This window comes from Pollachius pollachius (assembly GCF_949987615.1).
Source record: "Pollachius pollachius genome assembly, chromosome: 1".
Taxonomy (NCBI): domain Eukaryota; kingdom Metazoa; phylum Chordata; class Actinopteri; order Gadiformes; family Gadidae; genus Pollachius; species Pollachius pollachius.
The window spans coordinates 11211006-11226571 of NC_136934.1; the positions used below are offsets into that span (position 1 = coordinate 11211006).

Below are 15566 nucleotides of genomic sequence, written 5' to 3' on the forward strand. Positions count from 1 at the left end.
CTTGGATCACAGTATGATTGTGTGTTTGCTGTCTCTCTACCCGTGATGGAAATGTGTGCCACTATCTTTTGAACCTTTAATTGACCTTTGGATTGCATGCAAGTAAAAGTGTTATTGATTATGATTGAAGGCATTTAAGCCTTTTTAAGGACATAGTTACCCTGATCAGGGACAAAGTTTTAAAGATGGATATATTTTTAAAAATACAGAACGCAAGATATGCTTGTAACCTAAGTGTGGAGGGTGTATGTGGAGTGTGTGTTGTTGATGGCTGGTTTACAGCCTCACCTGGCCGGAGTCAGACTGATTGGACTCTGGCTGGGTGGGGCTGCACACCGGTGGTGCAGAGCAATTATGGCACCCAGGATAAACCAGCCATCAACACACACACTCGAGGAGGAGCCACAGTCATGGCAGTTTGTACCATCAGCTCGGCGAATACAATCTGCCTTAATCTCAAATAAACATCTTGCACTACCATCTACCCGTGTCCTGTGTTGGAGGGCCCCAAAGGAAGCCACTTAGGTGGCGTGTGGTAAGGAGCAACCCTGCCACACTAAGATATTCATGTTCTAAGTAACACCAAAACACATACCTTCCATGTCTTGTTCATACACCTCCTCTGTAAGGTCATCTTCAGACTCCGTATGCTTGTCCAACTGGATTGTTTCTAAACAGGTGGTATGAAATACATTATACTGTAGTTATGGTGTTGTACCCATTTAAAGCTCAAAATGGCAAGAGTTGATTTAAGCAGAAACCACATACCAGTCGGATCAATGTTGATCTCCTCAAGGCTCTTGCCTTGAAAGTCTGAAAGGCGGCCCTGCTCCATGGCCATCAGAATTTTACTGATCTTGACCAGTTGAAGGGTGCCCTCCGGTAACCGACAGAACTGCCGATGCACTCTAATATCGTGGCCCATGAAATCCGCCAGCTGGTCAAGCTCTGTCTCCTGAAGGTTTAGTACTTTAGATAAGGTAGCCATGTGCTTCCTCAGTCTTGTTGAGGTGAGTGAGAGAGGATTCTTGACATCACAGAGTTGGACAAACTGGCGGATGCAATCTGACCCTCTGTAGTGCGACATCACTCCTGGTCTGGCAAACACATATGCGTTTTCTTTGAGGACGCCACACTCCTTTCTCTTTTGATGAAGCATGTTGAGTGCTTCATACATCACTGGGCTTAGGAGGATAGCAACTTTCCTACCTCGCTTTCCTCTCATTTCTATTCTGGTAAAATGATGGCAGAGCTTTTTCTCGAGCTCAGAGAGAGCAAGGTTGACGTCTTCGTGAGGTGCTGATGTGTCTCTTGATGTGAATGCAGAGAGGGACATTTTGGACACCTCACCTTCTCTACGCCGGTTGAATAAGATAACCTGTGCGAGAGTCACCTTTGCCAGGGTGGCCCAGTTGTGCGATGACGCCTCAGATTCTAAATCATGTTGGTACTGCTGTTGCTTCTCATCCAGGTAATTGTGCAACTTCTGCACATCTGCTGTGAAAGGCAGCAGCTGGGGGGCGTTCCACTTGGACTCATTGAGGCTCTTCAAAGATGTGACTGACACAAGCTCGTGCCATTTTGCATCATACAGATTTCGATAGGCTCGAGCTTCTTCTGCGCCATCCTTGTCTCCTTTAATGATTGCATCACTCTCCAGGAGCATAGTCATCCTCTTGAGGCTGTGTCCAAGTTTCAGAGGAAGCGATTTGGAATTACCTTTATTGCCTTGTGCTGTGTGTTTCACTGCATCGACTGTCTGCATGAAGTTCGCTGGTATGACATATTCTTTGATCGTCTTCATGTTTGTGACCTCTCCACCATGTAAGCAAAGTCTGCCAAGCTCCCTTAACTTTTGCCGGATATATTCGTGCTTATCAACTTCAAATCCATGCTTGTTGTAGAGGTGCTTCCCCATCTCCATGATGCACCAGTCATTTCTGACTGCATGTGCAACAGCATCCTGGTTCATGTTGTTCACCAGTTTCCATAGCTCTTCCGAAACTCCAGCAGGTGTGGGTTCTGCAAAGGCACAGAGGGCTTGGACTCTAGTTTTTCCCGGTTTGGGATCGACAGGTTTGAATTTGCAAATCTGAAAATGTCTCCACATTGTACGTTTCATAAATAACCCTTGACAGTAGAGACAGTGCATGTAGTCTTGTGCTTGGGATTCTTCTCTTGGCTGCTTGCGTGCAACCAGTTTTCCTGTGCCCGTTTTCAAAACTTCAGCATTATGTGCAAAATTACCTTTGTTTCGGAGACATTCTAAGTGCACACGTCTTTGTTTTGAGCCCTTTGGGAAACTAAGTGCTTTTGCTACCTCCAGCTCCTTTTTGTGTTTACGCTCCAAATGCTTCACGATTTTTAGGAAAGAAGACCAGCAATACAGACAGAACTGTCTCTTGTTGTACATCCGAGATCCATCTTCTTTCTTTCTGACAGCAGGAATGGATACTGAGGCACTTTCACCATGTTCCCTGCTAGGAGAGCATGTGGTGTCAGGAATACAGACATTTGTTGCACTGCTTCTGCTACTCAGAGTCCTGTCCGACAAGGATGATGGTGACATAGATGGTGACATTTCACAGATCATGCTTCCATCTGTATCATCTGTACTTTCTGCAATTGAAGCTGGAACGTATTCTTCCCCACTATCAGTACTGGTGCAATAAAGCTCATCAGATCCATCAGGAATCCTGTCTTTCATCTTTAAGAAATATAAAATAAAACAGTTTAGATGCACAAAGGGTTCAAGGATACGCGTACTACCCGTCAGTGATAACTTTGACCACTGAAGTACATTTTGTCAACCACAAAGATGTCTACAGTAAATGACGATGACTGACATTTGTTGGTGGGACTTACAAAGACGCTTTTGGTCCTCCTAAGCCTTGGCACAATCAATTGTCGGACATCATCTCCATGTGTCATTCTGGGGTCAGAAAGATCAAATCCAACAGGAATCTTCTCTTTGCTCTTCAAGAAACACAATTAAAATACCAGTTTAAACAAACAATACAAACGGTCATGGAGAGTTACTCTACGTGCAGGCTTTCAAAATGTCATCTAATACCTGTTTATTTAGGTTATTAAGGACCTGGCAAGCAGCTGATTGGAAGTATCAGATTGCTATGCTAGGATTGGAGAGAGAGCCTCAAGGTGAGTTGCTCTCCAAGACCATAATTGGAGATGGTCTAAATGTTCAGGGTATTACAGTGCAAACAGCAAAAGCAGCTATTTAGCCGACTTGCAAGTGTGCTTGCTTATTAACTAAATTGAGCAACAATACAACCAATTGCCAACAGCTAGCCTGACCAGCCACCCCCTCCGACATTTGATTCCGGCAGAGGTTCTGGACCCACGTCTATAGGGTCTTGTTTACTGAACGTATTTTCTCACGTTCCTAAAAATATAAAATAAAATCTAGCTGTAGGTCGATTTCTTTCAAATCCAGTCCAGTTTGATTGGAGCGTGAGGAAATAAGTTTGTAAATGAGACCCTACGGATGTGGGTCCAGATTCCGCCAGAATCAAATGTTGATGAGGCTAGGTGGGAGCTGCCATAATCAAGAGTGGAATGGATACAATAGAGGCCTGTCACTAAGCAACGGACATACCCACTTTTTAACATGGCCATCTTGGAAGAATGGAATGTGCCCATTCACTCCAATGTTAAAACAATGCAATTTCAAAGAACCAAAACAGTCAAAAGAACAGGCAGAATACACATGGAATTACAATCTTATGATGCCCTGATTTAGATTTGTAGATTCCATGTTTTTAATTGCATGTAAGTGAATAGCTTGATTTGGCTTTGAGTGCTTTGAGTTATCACTGAGTAGGAAATGCGCTATATAAATAAAAATGGATTGGATTGGCATTTATGCCGCGGTGCCAAAGCCTAACCAAGCCAAATCACAATCATGTATTTCAAAACACAAAATATTTTGCAGTAAATAATAAAATAGTGAATGAGCACTTCAAAATTCTGTTCCATCAAGATGGTGGCAGGTTGAAAAGTGGGTGTGTCCATTGCTTAGTGACAGGTTGCTGAAATTACTAAAGTGATCTGACTAAGATACCTGTATGGTGGATGAGGGAACATCTTCATTAGCGTTGGAACTGACGGCTGATTCATCCGAGTCTGTGTATTTTACCAAGCTTAACTTGGCTTCTTTGGCAAACTTTGTGTCTTGTGACACCATGGTGGAGCTGCATACAGAGGAGCTGTTCTTTAAATATGTGTCTCCACTGCAAACCTAAGACATTAAAAGAAATTCAGATTATAAAGACTGCATGTTTCTAATCAAATCAAAAATAAATTGTGAGGGATCAAACAGTGGGTTCACACTGAATCGCTATCATAGAAGTGAGCATCCTGAATTAATTACCAATGCTTTTAGTTGTTGCCACAACATGATGCCAATGCTATCATTAGAGTCAGAGGTGAGTGATAATTCAATATCCTCACTCTCCCCCTGGTCATAGCATACAAACTGTACAGCTCTTATGAGATGTAGCCTGAAGATGTTGAGGGCAGAAGAAGGGAGGCAGCTTTGAGTGGCAGCTGGGTACGGATACCCCACAAGGCTGCACCTGAGAGCGTGTGCGTTAGCTGTATTATAAGTAACTATGAGTGAAAGCAGGTTAGGTATGAATACCCCACAATGCTGCACCTGAGACGGTGTGTGTCAGTTGTATTATCAGTAACTTTGAGTGGGAGCTGGGTGAGCTGGGTACGGATACTCCACAAGGCTGCACCTGAGACAGTGTGTGTCCACTGTATTATCAGTGGGATACCCGTACCCAGCTCCCACTCCAAGTTACTGATAATACAGCGACACACTGTCTCAGGTGCAGCCTTGTGGGGTATCCATACTCTGCTCCCACTCAAAGTGATAACGGTAACTTTGAGAGGGAGCTGGGTACCGATGCCCCACAAGGCTGCACCTGAGACAGTGTCAGCTGTATTATCGGTGAGATACCCGTACCCAGCTCCCACTCAAAGTTAATGATAAAATAGCGGACACACAGTGTCTCAGGTACAGCCTTGTGAGGTATTCATACCTAACCTTTTCCCACGCAAAGTCACCAATAATACAGCTGACACACTGTCTCAGGTGCAGCCTTATGTGGTATCCGTACCCAGCTCCCACTCAAAGTTATCCATAACTTTGAGTGGAAGCTGGGTACGGATACCCCACAAGGCTGCACCTGAGACAGTGTGTTTTATTCATTGCATTATGCCACTTCATGTAGCCTTCATCTGCCATGCAAGCCTCCCTACAATATCAAATGACAAAATGCAACCCATTGGTCTGACCAGTTAGCCAAGAATATTCAAGTGGTTTAAACTAACAACTGCAGCAATATTTATGTCCCAACTAAGTTTGTGGGACATTTGTACAGCTATTCCATTTTTTTATTCAGGAGCTTTTAAAACAAGCATATGATATTCTGTTTCCATCAAGATGTCTGCCAAGTTGGTCTGATATTTTGGTAACTCCCTCCTCTCTCAACAACAGGCTGTGCTGATTGGTTCTCAGTAAAATCCTGATCCTGGGTCAGTGCGTATTCTAGTATCTAGCATGCCATTTCAAGCCAGTGTGTATAAGCAAGAACCGTATCTGAGCACACAAATCCTCACAAATGAAAATCCTCACAACTGGCAAAACTCTATGACATGGACTTGAACCTCATTACACCTAGTAAGTGTGTATGTTTGCATGGCTCCTTATCACAAACACATTGACAAGTATCTAAAACACAATCCATCCATCCACAATCCTTTACCTGCAAGCTGGAGGGTGAAACCTCCTCTTCTTGCATCACTGGGTTGGAGCTGCATGGCAAGATACTATTGTCCACGGATATGTCATGAGAATCGCCACCACCACCCTAAAATATGAATTTGAATCAGTTATTCAGAATTTGTCTGTGTAGCAGTCACCATTTTGATTACCAGCATATAGTCTACACAACAGCTATACAGTTGCATGCGTCTTCTACTGGTATGAGACCAACGGCCAGTCAGCAACTAATTTTAGCAATCATCAGTCAAGCACATTGAGTAATAACCAACCGACTGTTTTAGCGGAAATACAACCCTGAAGAGAACATCAACATACAAATTATCTCAAGTCACAGCTAGTAGGCTACTGTCTCAGGTGGAGCCTTGTGGGATAGCCGTACCCAGCTCCCACTCAAAGTTACTGATAAAACAGGACACACACACACTGTATCAGGTATAGCCTTGTGAGGTATTCATACCTAACCTTTTCCCACGCAAAGTTACCAATAATACAGCTGACACACACCATCTCAGGTGCAGCCTTATGGGGTATCCGTACCCAGCTCCCACTCAAAGTTATCCGTAACTTTGAGTGGAAACTGGGTACGGATAGCACAGTGGACAGTGTGTGTCCGCTGTATTATCAGTAATTTTGAGTGGGAGCTGGGTACAGGTGTCCCACAAGGCTGCACCAGAGACACCGTTTCTGAAATGGCATACTACAGACCAGAGAACACACTGACCCAGGAACAGGATCAGTGTTAGTCAAACTATGGTAAATGACAACACATTATGTCGGTTCAACATGTAATTTCTCATGTAGTGAGCTGATTTTGTTGGTTTTGTGTAGCTTAAGTTTTGCCTGGGTGACAGTCTAACTTCTGTTTAGTGAAGTTTTATTCATTGCATTATGCCACTTCATGTAGCCTTCATCTGCCATGCAAGCCTCCCTATAATATCAAATGAATGCAAACCATTGGTCTGACCAGTTAGCTAATATTCAATATCCTCACTCTCCTCCTGGTCATAGCATACACACTGTACAGCTCTTGTGAGGCGTAGCCTGAAGATGGTGAGAGGACAGAAGAAGGGAGGCAGCTTTAAGTGGCAGCTGGGTACGGATACCCCACAAGGCTGCACCTGAGACCGTGTGTGTCAGTTGTATTATCAGTAACTTTGAGTGAAAGCAGGTTAGGTATGAATACCCCACAATGCTGCACCTGAGACGGTGTGTGTCAGTTGTATTATCAGTAACTTTGAGTGAAAGCAGGTTAGGTATGAATACCCCACAATGCTGCACCTGAGACGGTGTGTGTCAGTTGTATTATCAGTAACTTTGAGTGAAAGCAGGTTAGGTATGAATACCCCACAATGCTGCACCTGAGACGGTGTGTGTCAGTTGTATTATCAGTAACTTTGAGTGAAAGCTGGGTGAGCTGGGTACAGATACTCCACAAGGCTGCACCTGAGACAGTGTTTGTCCACTGTATTATCAGTGGGATACCCGTACCCAGCTCCCACTCCAAGTTACTGATAATACAGCGACACACTGTCTCAGGTTCAGCCTTGTGGGGTATCCATACTCTGCTCCCACTCAAAGTGATCGGTAACTTTGAGAGGGAGCTGGGTACCGATGCCCCACAAGGCTGCACCTGAGACAGTGTGTCGCTGTATTACCGTTGAGATACCCGTACCCAGCTCCCACTCAAAGTTACTGATAATACAGCTGACAGTGTCTCAGGTGCAGCCTTCTGAGGTATTCATACCTAACCTTTTCCCACGCAAAGTCACCAATAATACAGCTGACACACTGTCTCAGGTGCAGCCTTGTGGGGTATCCGTACCCAGCTCCCACTCAAAGTTATCCATAACTTTGAGTGGAAGCTGGGTACGGATACCCCACAAGGCTGCACCTGAGACAGTGTGTTTTATTCATTGCATTATTACCGTTCTTGTGATCATTTTGACCCCACAGGATGAGATCTTGCGTGGAGCCCCAGATCGAGGGAGATTATCAGTGGTCTTGTATGTATTCCATTTCCTAATAATTGCTCCCACAGTTGATTTCTTCACACCAAGCTGCTTACCTATTGCAGATTCAGACTTCCCAGCCTGGTGCAGGTCTACAATTGTGTTTCTGGTGTCCTTTGACAGCTTTTTGGTCTTGGCCATAGTGGAGTTTGGAGTGTGACTGTTTGAGGTTGTGGACAGGTGTCTTTTATACTGATAAGGAGTTCAAACATGTGCCATTATTACAGGTAAACAGCCTCTTAAAGAAGAAGAAGTTACAGGTCTGTGACAGCCAGAAATCTTGCTGGTTTGTAGGTGACCAAATACTTATTTTCCACCATAATTTGCAAATAAATTCTTAAAAAAAATTGGATTTTTTTTTTTCATTTTGTCTCTCATAGCTGAGGTTTACCAATGATGAAAAGTACAGGCCTCTCTCGTCTTTTTAAGTGGGAGAACTTGCACAATTGGTGGCTGACTAAATACTTTTTTGCCCCACTATACCTTTTCAACCTAGTGAAATGGAAGCACTGGACTCGTCTTTATCGGGTCGTTCACAACATCAAGAGTCTGGTTATTCTCAGTCAATCTGTAGCAGCTAAACCAAAGGAACAATCAATACAAAGATACTGGGAAGGTACCACTAGAGGATATTTGACCCTTCAATAACTAAAAATAAACTATGGTAGATGAAGAGAAAGGGGAAACGTTGATTTGAACCTCACTGTATACTTTTGTAAGTTATTAAGTCAATGCAAAATTCTAATGAAAAGCATTCTTTAATGAAGACTTACCTCTTCAATATCTTCATTTAGGGATGAGGAATATGTGGCCTCAAAACCCTTCTGAGGCACTTCCTCATCAAGACCCTATAAAAAAAAAGGAAAAACATAACCATCTTGAAGACAGGATGTTCCCTGTGTGACATCATGTGAAAGGCATCATGGCCGTGTTGTTGCCATTATGTTTTGTGAGAAACAAATCCACTCTGGAACTGCTCTACAGTCACTCTACAGGTCAAAAAACTACAGTCTGTAGACAAAAACTACATACCACTGTCCATATAAACCATAAAAAAGTCAAGTGACTAAACACATACACAGCACCCATGTTGCACGTTGATAAAGAACTCAAACGTTAACTTGTGCACAAGCAACATTAAAAGATGACATTGACAATTTAGATTTCAGAAGAAGTTCAATACAGCAACACTTACCATCCATAGGTTGTTTCAAACCTATTCATACAAATGATGTAACACATTAACTCACCTTATCAAAGGTTTTGGGCAGAGCAGTTGATGCACCAGCAGACGCCTTTTTTTGCCACCGACTTGTTGACGCCTGTTGAGTTCTTGTAGTAGGCTCCACTTTGTCACTTCCAGCACCAACATATATTTGTGCATCTTCCGTTGGATTAACACGTCTTCGCCTTTGCATTTGACCTAGCAGGAGTCGAAAGCATGAATTATCAAAGAGGATTGTCATTATTATGTTATTTGTAGGACAGGCATGATGAAAATATATACCTGTGATAACCAGTAATGTAGAAGCAACATTACATATAAAAAAGGCCTTTGCCATCCCGACCTAACCAATTATTTTTGCCTTCAGGAAAACAAGTTTACATTTGAGGAAAAGATAACATTTTGTTTGCTTGCATTGTGCATGTTTCTCTCACAGCCCGGCTCAAGGGAATGACAAAGAGGAGTCCACACATAGCTTTAAGTTTAATAATAGTGCTGTGTGTGGATGAGTGGAGAATGTGGTGTATGTGCAAAGCAAAGCTAACCCAAAAAACCTAAACAAACCATATGTCAAAGGAGAGAGAGCCCAAGTGGCTGATTCCTACAGTTTATATAGCTGAGCAGCTCAGCCCGCATGAGTGTTAGCCATTACACTGATCACTCATTCAGGACGGGCCAGAGGGCTGTCACATAAAGTGTAGCAACACCTTTCTACCAGAGAAATAGGCTGGTAGGGGGAAATCAGATTCAGATCCGATTCTCTGCTACCTGTACCATAATTCTGAATCATCTAATCCATCTTCCCTCACCATCTCTCCTTTCACATCAGCCTATTTCAATACAAACTTTACACTAATAAAAGGATAAGCAGGTGTGACACGTAGTCACAAAAATCTTTTTAATATCAATATATTGACCAACTGAAATATATTTATTAGCCGATTTATTTATTGCATAGCGTGTTTCCGCAGATAGGTAGCAATGTGTGGTGCCCCCCTGGCGCCGGTGGGGGAATCGACTGTCACGGTGCCATGGCGGTCGGTGGAGTCGGTCATCGGGGTGTATGCAGAGTGTGTGCAGCGGGCGGCGTTCAAACACACACTTTCTGAAGCTGCCATGTTAAATATACACCTGTATGCTTATCTATTGTCACCTGATGAGGCAATTTTAAAGATACAAGAAGCATTTTAAATTATTCAGATCAATCTTAATTCTTTAAAGTAAGTTCTTTAAGAGAAGACAACTAAAAACATTTGACCAGAACCCTGCCTGGTTTCATTCCTTTCCCCAACTCCATACATTACAGGGCAGGTCAGTAGAATTAGTTTGCACATACAAAGACCTGGACTTTATGTTGGAGGAATACCTGTATGTTAAGTTTCATGATGAGAATTATTTACCAAAATTGATGTTAAAGTTTAGTTTTTACCTAAATGTTTGCCTATTTTAGTGGTTTTTATTTGAAAAACTGAACTCAACACCTACTCAAACCTGTTCTTGTATTAAACTTTTTTGGCGAAACAAAATCAATAGTATAATGTAACAATACAAATATAATAATAAAAATAATAAACGGGCTGGGGGTACCCAGTCTAATACCGTAGCCTATCTCAACTATAACTGCATTTATATTAATCGCATCGTTTGCTGCGTTACCAACGTTATCTATGCTGACTTAGGGTGCGGGACGTTGAGTTCATAAGGGCTAACATTATCTTTTCTGAGTTAACAATAATTTTGGACAGGGGTGTTTGAGCACAATATATCATACTAAACTTTGGTGTGCCAAATAAACTAAACTTTTGTGGCAAATATCCCGCTGCTTCGGGTTTTCCTTTGATAGGCGCGTTGAGAGGAGGAGCGGGCGAATCAGCTGTTTGAAAGTGTACCCGCGCACCACTGGCATGAATGCGCGTTCGTCTCTGTGCGTGTTCGTGTGCGCATGCGTGTGTGAACGAGAATGACAGGGAAAAAGAGTGCAACGAGAAGATGAATGAACGTAACGATATTCATATTTAAAAATCTCAAAAAAATAAAAAGAAGCGGAATCAATTTGTGGCGCCTGGTGTTGATTCTGTGGCGCTGCGCCACATATTGGTCTATGCATCTGAGAAACAATCATATTGATATCTTTATTTAATATACTTTCAACTAAAAAGTGAATACATGTTATTTGGACACTAACAAATGCAGCTACATTCATAGTCCTGGTAATACCCTTAGGTCTGGGGAGCGCATGAGAAGTGCAGCTGTCCGTCTATACCATATAAACACACACATACACACACACTTGGCATGCACATCGTAATACCCTTAGGTCCGGGAGCCCGGGTGAGAAGTACAGCTGTCCGTCTATACCATAAAAACGCACGCGCGCACACACACACACACACACCCCACTGCCCAAATATTATACTTTTTAATATTGACTGAATAGCATTAAATACAACTGCCCTTAAATTTAAATCATAAAACAAATACCCCACCCTTCTTTTTCTCCGATTGACAAACAGGAGATAACATTTAACAGACACTGGCGTAATTGAAGCGTCTGCCGCTACCAAATAACTGGTCACATCTGACCAGTGATATAGCACTATTCACAATTAATATACTCATATCCTCTTCTTCCAAACCAGTTCGCCATACCTCCCGATTTTACTCGGTTGCTACTTAATTAACTATGCAGAGAAAGTTAATTTGACTTTATTTTTCAAAAAAAAAAAGATGTTTTATACATTACATTTTACACAAAAACACATTTATAAGTTACTATTACTTTCTCACGCAAAAAACAGCTGTGTCTAGTTCACCATCATGCAGGTTGTGTTCAGTAAAATAAATAAATAGCAATCTGTTTTTGGCGCATGTACGCCTACATCTTCCTAATCCAACGTTGAACATTTTTCGATGTTGAATGTATGGTGGTATGGTGTGCTTTTTGCATTGGGAAATCACATCCGTCTTAAGATGCAATATCTGATAAAGGAATTGCCACGACATTACTCACCTACAGCAGGCATGCCACCACCAATATCCTCTTCAACCTCGATTGAAATGGTATCTGGGGTCTGCTGCTTTCCACACAAAGAAGGAAACACACAAGACATATTCTTTCATTTGTACAGAATAATTGTCAATCCCCACTGACGACACATTAGGCAATTTTACAATGCCAAGCCGTGCAATTTCACTGGCTTGCCTGTGTAAAACCGACGGGGTAAAATCCCCATTCGTCACAGAGCCGGCTTTCTTGGTTCACTGGAGAAGGCGGGGCAACGCACGGAGATTACACCTTTTTACAATAATTTGCATACTCTGAATGTTTTCGTTTTTTTATGATTCAAGACACTCGCATGCAAGAATGATTTCACACTTCACTTCTGAGTGTAGCTACAAACGTGATTAAATATTAAAAACCTTAAATATTAAGTGCAAAAACGCAACATATTCTTTATTTTGCTGACCACTTATTTTTTATCCCGACAAAAGCATCGTATGGAAAGTTCTCCTGGTACTTTCTCCTAGATCGCACCATCTGTCCCTGTCTTCATTAAATGCGACTGCATCACCATCTCTCCCATGATGGTCAGTAGTTTGCGGATTTCACAGTCTCCCCAGTTAGAACAAATCATGTGGATATCGCTGCGTTGTCTCTGTTGTGGAGACAATGCAGCAACACCTCTACCGAAGTCCTTACCCTGGAACCGCATAGCTGTCTAATCAAATTTACATGAAAATGAAACCGTATGTGTAGGGTCCGAGAGGGTTGATTGGGGTGCGAAATCAAGCCGGTAAATTACCTCGGTGAGTGTAAATGTGCGGACCATGCAGGGAAAAAGGCGGGCATAAGACGGGCATATTTGGCATTGTAAAAAAGTTTACTGAATCATAAAGGTGTGGGCTTTCTAAGGGTGTGTTATGGAGTTGTAACAGAGGAAGCCTCTCTTTTGGATGGTGAATGAGAAGATGATTTTTAACCTGCACACTCAGCTCCTCATGGCGGACCAATCTCTTGCTGCGCCGCAGGCCCGTGGCCACGCTGCGGTCCGCAGACAGCGAGCTCGGGGCCTCCACTTCGGACGCTGTGAAGAGGGTGTCATGGCCACCCACCGCCAGTGGGCCCTCCCCTTTTCCGTAGAAGCTCAGTATTCTCAGTTCCTCGCTGTGACTGGACATGTGGGAGGAGCCAGCGGCGTCCACACGCAGACTCTCCGAGGCGGCGCCGCGCAGCGTGCTATGGTCTCGAAAGGCTTCGCAGTCTTCTGCAGAGGGAAAAAAAAAAAGACAAAGTAATTGTTTTGATACATTATTTGCATGAAAGGAGGAAGTGTGTATTTGTACAGGTGAAAGAAACTAAATGTATGTGCATTGACACAGAGGGTTTAAAATGTGTACTGCAGACACAGATTCACAGTTTTGGAAAGGGATGTCTCCTCCAGCCCCCTCCTTCCTAGAATCAAAGCTCAAGCGGGTGACAAGGAGGAGGACACTGAACGAACACCAGCGCAAAATGATCTGAGCACAACAAAGCATGCGAGACAAGCGCAATTATTTTATTTTGACAATAAAAAGCAACAACGTGTCCTTCCCTGTACGCTGATCAGCTAACATTTATACATGTTGAATTCATTGGTGTTTGAGAATGATAAACCAGCTCATGTGGCCTCCGTCCTGAAACCCTTCTGTGCTCTTGGCTGATTCCATCTTTGAAATAAAACTCCCAAATTGGACTCGTGTTTTAGAAGGGCGTTGGTCATGATGCTTTTCAAAAGAGGACCAGGCTTATTAGCGCAGGTAAAAACAAGCACATTCTCAGTTGATCCAGGTTGTTTGCTTGCATAGATGCAATGTGTATTACTAACTTGCCTCCACCAATATCCTCTTCAACCTTGATTGAAATGGTGTCTGGGGTCTGCTGCTTTCCACATGAAGAAGGAAACACACACAAGACATATTCTTTCATTTGCACAGAACAGTTGTTAATCCCCACTAACGACACATTGAATCATAAAGGTGTGTGCTTTCTATGGGTGTGTGCTGGAGTTGCAACAGAGGAAGCCTCTCTTTTGGATGGTGAATGAGAAGATGATTTCCAACCTGCACACTCAGCTCCACGCTGCAGACCAATCGCTCGCCGCGGTCCAGGCTCTTGGCCACGTAGTGGTCCGCATAGAGCGAGTTCAGGGCCTCCATTTCTGATGTGGTAAAGAGGGTGTCATGGCCGTCCACTGCCAGTGGGCCCTCCCCTTTTCCACAGACGCTCAGGATCTTCAGCTCCCTGTTGTGATTGGACATCTGGTAGGAGCCCGGGGCGTCCATACGCAGACTCTCCGAGATGGCGCCGCACTGCGTGCAGCGATCTCCAAGGCCATCACTGTCTTCTGTAGAGGGAGAAAAAAATGACAGAAAGTAATTGTTTTGATACATTGTTTGCATACAAGGAGGAAGTGTGTATTTGTACACATGACAGAAACTATTTAAATGTATGTAACATTGACAAACAGGGTTTAAAATGTGTACTGCAGACACAGATTCACAGTGTGAATCCCCCCAGCGTGTCCCCGAACCCAGCAAAAGATGATGTTAGATCTAAATCCGATTCTAAAAAAACACAGTTAGAATGTCAATAATAATATCAGGTCAAGCCTTAGATTTCCCCCCTCTTAAGGCTTCCAGAGCAGCTCAGAGTCAGAACAGATGATAACCTCTCTAGGTCTGGTTTTCTCATTCCACCTTAAAGCCCATAGGATTGCCATTAACTCAGATGTGAAAACAGAGCTCCCATTAGAGATGCGCCGGCCAATCTTTTGGATTGATTCAAACTGCATTTTCTAGTTTATATTGTTAATAGAAGTTGTGTCATATATTCTGTGTGTGTTTTTGTGTGTGTGTGTGTGTGTGTGTGTGTGTGTGTGTGTGTGTGTGTGTGTGTGTGTGTGTGTGTGTGTGTGTGTGTGTGTGTGTGTGTGTTGTACAGTGTTTCATATAGTGTATAGCGTTGTCATCAGCATGGTACGTTCCTTCTTTCCTGACTGCAATCACCATGTAATAACGTTATTATTTATTTAATACATGTGTACTCTAACTTTCTATTAATCCAAGGAAAATCATGGTTACTGTGGTAAACAATCAAATTCAGCAGCACTAGCAGTCATCGATGACTTGAATTTCCAGGGGAGGGTAAAAGTTTCCATATAACAGCAAGCTCCATCAATCAAAGACATCATGTTACATTTTAGGATTATGGGTAGTGTAGTGGTTTCAAATGACATCGCGGATAAACCTTTTTCTTTTAACCTAGAAGCTCACGTCTTTAACTTGTGGCTTCTACAGGAGCCTATACCATCGTTTCACAATATAACAACGCACGGTAAATATATCTTGGATGGTTTCGACATTATGGATTTTAATCAAAGCCTCGGGAGAAAATTAATGGGATTTTTACTTCCAAACCCACACTGTTGCGCTCGATTGGGAATGTCCTACCCTGCGCGTGAACACGCAAAAGCAAGGGATA

General features: G+C 42.9%; 1 protein-coding gene across 1 annotated transcript; it reads right to left on the reverse strand.

The window, feature by feature from the left end:
- Positions 1 to 1086: 1086 nt before the first annotated feature.
- On the reverse strand, positions 1087 to 14368 carry LOC307087315 (uncharacterized protein; the record flags this gene model as incomplete). Its single annotated transcript, XM_079752848.1, has 7 exons — positions 1087 to 1097; positions 1351 to 1682; positions 9232 to 9244; positions 12057 to 12120; positions 13028 to 13311; positions 13916 to 13964; positions 14147 to 14368. 7 exons carry the CDS (start codon positions 14366 to 14368, stop codon positions 1087 to 1089), a joined length of 975 nt encoding a protein of 324 aa, XP_079608974.1.
- Between the last annotated feature and the right edge of the window lie 1198 nt (positions 14369 to 15566).